The 7,224-nt window shown below is 40.2% G+C and overlaps 1 protein-coding gene across 1 annotated transcript in view; it reads right to left on the bottom strand.

Moving 5' to 3' along the window:
• The window catches only part of FZD10 (frizzled class receptor 10), an 18,561-nt gene extending 12,749 nt beyond the window's left edge, over nucleotides 1–5,812 (bottom strand). Inside the window, exon 1 of the mRNA XM_009320966.1 lies at nucleotides 5,686–5,812. Within this exon, the coding sequence (XP_009319241.1) occupies nucleotides 5,686–5,812 (127 nt within the window). The remainder of the gene's footprint in view (nucleotides 1–5,685) is intronic.
• Between the last annotated feature and the right edge of the window lie 1,412 nt (nucleotides 5,813–7,224).

The following is a 7,224-nucleotide window of genomic DNA, read 5'->3' as shown; positions in this document are numbered from 1 at the left end:
CCCAGGGAAGTGGTTGAGTCACCATCCCTGGAGGTATTTAAAAGAGGTGTAGACGTGGCGCTTAGGGACATGGTTTAGTGGTGGACTTGGCAGTGCTGGGTTAACAGTTGGACTTGATGATCTTAAAGGTCTTTTCCAACCTAAACAATTCTATGATTATTCTGGTATTATTTCTATAGTATTTTTCACTTCAGAAGACTAGTTTATACTTTTACAGTGCCTTACTTCATAATGCCTATATGTTTGTCCTATGCAAGAAGAAGAGAACAATTTTAGAGTTTTATCAGTAGTCTCTAAACTGTCACGCTGTGAAAACTAATGTAGTGGTGAACTTGTGTTAGCAATCTATTTAATGCATTTAAGATGATTATTCAGTTTGGGAGGTAGGCTAAAATTCCAGAGCTCCCTATGTGAACCCTCATGTCTTTTCACCGTCTCCAACTTACACTGTTGTCTTAAGGTAATTTTTAATTGCATGATTTAATAACAGTATCCATTTTAACCTTTAACAGTCCTTGACCCAGTTTTATCTGCCTACCTAAATGTCAAACTAATAGTAGTAATCCTCGGAGGAGGGACAAAAGCATGTCGGAAGAGAGTTGGAAATTGATTTACAACCTAATGCAAGGGCCATTCTGGCCCAGCTTCAGCCCCTGAGAGCATTACAACAGCTGAAATGCAGTAGCTTTCTGACGTATTCTCCCTTTGTCCTTGTCTTTGGCACTTCACTATGTGAGCCAGAAAGGCCTAGGCCAGCTCCTTCGCCTGTTGCAGAGGATACCAGGATTCTTACACATTCATTAAGTAAATGGTAAAGATCTCTCAGGCCTTTTTATCCAACAGAGTTCCTTTATAGCACTGCATGTTATGTTGTATTGTGCTTCACAGTAAAGGTGGTGGCAGCCACAGTAACATCCTTTTCTGAAGTTCTGAATAAAGGTTTTCAAATCATTTTTCAGAAGATGGGTAAGAGACGTTTACTTTCCTAATACTAGACTGGTTCTTTGATTTATCACATTATCTCTTTGGAAGGTTTTAACTCTAACATTATTTAAAAAAAAAAAAATCTGGAAAAAAATCAGTTTGGAAACCTGCAATGTACCTTCTCTCATGCTTGACATAGACCACTGTAATAAAAACATAGCCTGATACAGCAGCCTTCTTAGCATGTAGAAAACAGTCCCAGCCTTCCTGTCTCATGTTAAATTCTCTTCATAAGAACCTTTTAAAACTGACTATAAGAGAGACCCGTGTCTCTCAGTGTTTTTGCAAGTGTGAATTAATTAACGCTTTTAAAATCCTGGTGTGGTATTGTAGGTAAGTCCTTTTATAATCAATATAAAGAAGGATAAAATGTGATACAAAATATGTACCCTGCATCAGAAACTGAAAGAAGAGCACAGTAAGAAATTAAATTCTTGCATTCTAATTCAAACCCTGCTCCTTCTCCTAGACTGATCTTTTTCTTTCTCAGATGTTTACCAACACCTGTCATTCACTGGACAACACTCCACAGCCAGGTCTGAAAGGCACAGATGGCGTGCGTGGTACATATAGAATTGGCTATCTTGTCTCCTTGAACAGTTGATGATGCCAAAATGGAGAGTATACCCTGGTAACGGCATATTAATTTGGTGCTGGACAGTTGCTAGTGTGCTGCCTGGTGCGTACTTCTTGCTAAGCAAAGTGAAGAAAGCAGAGTGTGCTACTGAAAGTCACTGGATGTCAACGTTAGGTAACAGTTTTTTACAGACAATCAAGGATTTCTCCAACTACTGCAGCCACACAGCAAATTCATGTGCATTCTGCATCAGTGGAGTACAGGTGTGTACCAAGCAAGTCTCTTAATTTACTACTGCTTACTCCTGCCTTGCAAACTCAGCATGTAGAACAAAATTCAGCTATTTTGGTTAAGCATGCTTAAAAAGAATCAGTGTAAATGGGGAGCTGCCTGAGCACACTAAAGGTTTGCATCAGTGCAGGTCTCTGACAGTGACGTTGTGAACTTTGCTGGCCACTGTCAGCTGAACTGGCCAGTGTAAAGCAGGCCAGAGCACACACTGTTGCAGTGTGAAATGGCGTGATTTCTTTTTCAGGTGGATAACCACCACTGTAAGGGCCAAATCCTGGTATTATTGGAAGCAAAGACTTTGCTGTGCTGTTCAGTGGAAGCAGTCATTGTCTTTCCAATTACATAATTATTTGAAACTATAGCTATTGTGGCCCATTCCTATCATGGCACTGGCCTATGCTAGGATGCGTTTCTCTGTGCTTTGCTCTTGCTTCTTGTTTTATGTAAATTCTATTTTCAACTATATTTTTCCTTGTTTTTCACCTCTAGTGTTATGTGATAATTCTTCAGAATATGGGCAGAGAATTCAAGAGAATTACTGTGTAAATGGTCTGGGCCCTAAATGTTATCCTCACCTATACCAGAATAAATCAATAGATACATGAATTTCACTAGTGCTAGAAGGAGTATCCAGCAGTTTGGGCCAAAAGAAATCTGACTTCCATGATGCAGTTATGCTTCTGTGATGGATCTGAACTAAAATCTAGTAATTCAAAGTTTCCCATATGTATATGATAGGTATATGATATTCCCCATAGGTATATGTTATTCCCCAATATATAGTATGATATATTGAGGAAGTACCAATTCCACAATAGCTTTGTGTTTTACCCATTCTTACACTCTTCCCTGGGCATCTGCTAGAGGGCACTGTCAGAGACAGGATATCGTGCTAGATGGACTTTTGGCCTGACCTGCACATCCATTCTACATTCTTATATTCTTAGGTACCATGAATGGATGATATGGGTTTAATCACTGCTGTATGCTGCTCTTGGACATTCTCCATCTGGCATTTTAAATTTAAGGGTGTGATGGCAATCGGACGTCCTCTGAAGCAAGCATGAAAAGTGAGAAATTTAAATACCATTGTTTGGAATGCTATTTATTATTTCCAGGTCACGAAAAAGAGATGCTTTGTGTATCTCGCAAGCAAGAGGCACAAGAGAGACTGATCCAGTAGTTAGGGCAGGCATGTCAAATTTCACAAAATGACCATAAAGGTCACATATAAAAGTTGGTTCTGTCCAAAAGCCACAGCTGATGTGTTTGTAGCACAGTCTTTCTCTCATCTGATGACACTAAAAACTAATCATAGCTGGTGGGCAGAATCTCTAATCTAGGGTGTCAGACTGCAGGACAAGAGAGACCTGGTTAGGCTGTGTTTTCAGCCAGAGTGTGTTTGCTATTTGAGCCCCACATTCATAGAATAGAATCATAGAATTGTTTAGGTTGGAAAAGACCTTTAAGATCATCAAGTCCAACTGTTCACCCAGCACTGCCAAGTCCACCACTAAACCATGTCCCTAAGCGCCACGTCTACACCTCTTTTAAATACCTCCAGGGATGGTGACTCAACCACTTCCCTGGGCAGCCTGTTCCAATGCTTGACAACCCTTTCTAAACCTCCCCTGGCGCAACTTGAGGCCGTTTCCTCTTGTCCTATTGCTTGTTACTTGGGAGAAGAGACCGACCCCCACCTCGCTACAACCTCCTTTCAGGTAGTTGTAGAGAGCAATGAGGTCTCCCCTCAGCCTCTTTTTCTCCAGGCTAAACAACCCCAGTTCCCTCAGCCGCTCTTCATAAGACTTGTTCTCCAGACCCTTCACCAGCCTCGTTGCCCTTCTCTGGACACGCTCCAGCACCTCAATGTCTTTCTTGCAGCGAGGGGCCCAAAACTGAACACAGTATTGGAGGTGCGGCCTCACCAGTGCCCAGTACAGGGGGACGATCACTTCCCTACTCCTGCTGGCCACACTAGTTCTGATAGAAGCCAGGATGCTGTTGGCTGCCTTGGCCACCTGGGCACACTGCTGGCTCATATCGAGCTGGCTGTTGACCAACACCCCCAGGTCCTTTTCCGCCAGGCAGCTTTCCAGGCACTCTTCCCCAAGCCTGTAGCGTTGCATGGGGTTGTTGTGTCCCAAGTGCAGGACCCATCACTCACAGCCTAAACCACAGTCCATCCTCACATCACAAAATCCAATCTCTTCTTTTATCCTGGAACCCAACTCATCATACATAACCTGACAAGGCTGTATTTCCCATGTCAAAGCAGGAATTCGATAGAAATGTTAAAGCATTAGAGTGAGAATCAGTCTGGCTCAAATGTACAAACTGCTAGCATGGTACAGAATAAGGCACATAAAGCTCTCCTATATAGTGAAGTTATACCAGTATGAAATACGTTGAGGAAGTGTTACATATAGATCGCTCTCAGTTGTTCAGATTTTTTTTTCCTATTTAGTTGTTTATTATTATTAGGAAATTATTAGAACAAGGTGGGAGAAAAGACCCGCTTAGCCTGAAATACTTATATCTGCATAGCAAAGTGCACAGACAACAGCATGGTTTAAGTATAAGGATATAGTATTACTGGAAAATGCTTCTGTGTACACAAGCCCATTGTCTAACTTTGTGTTTCCCTTGCCTTTAAATGAAGAATATTCTGCTTGATGTTAGTGAATGGGAAGTGCTCAGACACTGCAGTGTTGGAATTTACTATTAGTTCATGAGAGAGTGATCAGAAAATTCAGACATTTGGGAAGGTACAGATAGACCTTTTTAGATCGATTGCAACTTCAGTACACTTAATATTCCAGTTTTGGCAATCCCATGTTCAAGAGCACAGAAACAGTGTTACATGTTGCACACATTAGGCAACCAAGTATACAGAATCAATTCAAAGCAGCTGTTGGAGATCAGAAATTTTAGGGGAGCTATAGGGTGAATTCCTCCGTCTATACATCTTTTTTTGGAAGGGGGAATGCAAAGGAGGAGGGAATGAAAAATTGATACTGCTCTGTGCTCCAGATGAAAGAACAAACATAATTTTATTTTCTTTAATGACTGCACTGGATTCTGAAATTAAACCCAGCGGGTAAAAAGATCCTGTGCTGATTTCAAAAGAGATCATGTAGTCTGTCCATGTGCTAAGGCAGGCACATTTTTTTTAAGCCCTGCCATGTTCTGCAAAACTGAAAAAGAGTTATCCCTGTAAGCATTCTGCTTTTCAAAGCCATCTCTCTCTCTCCACCTACCCCAAGTCAGTGGATATTCCAAAATAAATGTCATCCTAGCTTTAAATGTCATTTTGTGGTTCCTCCCTCTAACTTTAGGAGAATTCCTGTATATGCTGCATTAAATATTATTAGAGCTCAACATACAGACAGCACTCCTTTTTTTTAACTTCTCAGCAGAGCCAGACCAAAAAAAAAAAAAGCCAAAAAAACAACAAAAACCCCAGCCGTATAAATAACTGAATATAATCCTCAGTACAGTTTTTAAACCAATTGAACTGAGAATAGCTAACCTTCACTCTGAACTCACTCCAGCTGCAGGTTAATGCAGTTAATTGCAGAGCACCTGGTCTAAGCCTCAGGTATATGAATCATCCCCACAGCACACCTTTCAATCTTTTATTCTTATGTAATGCCCTGGGGCAGTTGACAGTGCCTGTTTAAGCTTTGTTCCTAGTGGGTGTGCCAATACGCTGTCAGAATTCCCTCATTATATGCAAAAGAAAGGTTGTACTTTAAAGCGTATGTATCTATCTCCAAGGCTGTGGTTTGAGAATACACTGTCTCCAGTAGCAATACTGACTTAACACGTACCTGCCTTCCCTCCAAAGGAGCCTCTGCTGCGTGCTGCTGCTCCCAGGCTAGGTGTGCATTCCACCAGTTTCGCTAACACAGCTCTTTGTGGGGTCACGCTGTGAACTGGATGAGGAAATTGAGTCATCGTCTTAAAAATCAACCCTAACCATATTTACAGATTTTTAACACCAAAACAGTGCATAACATTAAGCTAGTATTGCTTCTGGAATCAGCACATTCTGAAATGGTGGCCTGTGAGTGTGGATACAGAAAGCAATGTGTGTGTGTATATATATGTGTATACATGTGTGCTTTTATTTGTATGTGTTTGTAAGGCAGAAATATTTTTCAGTGTCTATGTACATACACATTACTTCAGACACTCATACAACACATCCTCTTAACACTAAGGCTAGCCTTCTTTAGTTTGGTAAGTTCTTTTTTAACTCCGTAAGTGAATTTCCACATCCATGGAAAGCCTGTTCTTGGACATAGATTTATTTATAACACCAATAGTAAAAAGGCAAACTGAATTAACTGTTTACCTAAATACTATAATGTATATGCATATAACGTATGTACAACCATGTGTGTTTTATAAATAAATGCCTATGTGCACATGTATCGGGCACTGAAATGCCTACAGGGTCTTTTGGTACGGGTAAACTACTTGTAGATACTTGTAAGTTCTTGCTAGTCTGGGATTGATTATGTCCTGCTTATTAAAGTGGTTTGCAGCTTTAAACTGGTAAATATCATTTAAAAAGGGCGGGACAGTGTTTTGAAAATAGTTGGTCACTGCCTTATCTTGCACAGACATAACTGTGAAAATACAGTCTTACTTATCTTACCATATATTAACTGAATTACATTTCTTGACATAGGTTTAATGCAAGTGTGTCACATGACATCCTTCAACTATAGGTGATACATAGATAAAGAACATGAAACTGAGGGGTATAAAGGAGGTTAGTGGAGAAAAAGCTGTGAAGAGAAGGCAAGTGAGCAGCATTGAAGATGTACTTTATATACAAAATTAATGATAGCTTGTACAAGAATTGTATTACAAGAATGACGGTCTGGAAATTATAAAACTGCCCTCTCTTTGGCAATACTGATTTCTTGTTTCTTTGATGTGTGTTAGCACAGAAGATTAGGTTACTCCTTAAATTACACACAAATAACAATCAGATATCGTCACAACAATCGTGATGTTGTCATCTTTTCCATTATGCCATTCCACTACATTGGTTGGCAAACTACCACTCAAATATCAAAGTACACACTCATAATGATTGTGATTTCAAGCTAGTTATTTTCAGTCTTCCTGATACTCATTTTTTTGCCTCTTGCTTCATTAAATGTCCCCATGTATAATGAGTATGTTGCGAGTGTAAAATACTAAATTTCTGATTTCATAGCGTTTGATGTTTGCTTTGCCCAAGTATAATAAAGGAGCAAACCCAAGGCAAGTGTTTAGCTACATACTGTAAGCCCCCACAAGCAGGAGTCTTCTGAGAAACTGGGATGTTAGCCTTTCAGACAGAAAAGGCCAAA

The sequence above is a fragment of the Pygoscelis adeliae genome, unplaced genomic scaffold (assembly GCF_000699105.1).
Source record: "Pygoscelis adeliae isolate BGI_AS28 unplaced genomic scaffold, ASM69910v1 Scaffold353, whole genome shotgun sequence".
Taxonomy (NCBI): domain Eukaryota; kingdom Metazoa; phylum Chordata; class Aves; order Sphenisciformes; family Spheniscidae; genus Pygoscelis; species Pygoscelis adeliae.
Note: the sequence above shows the minus strand (reverse complement) of the source record. Positions and strands in the feature narration are given on the sequence as shown.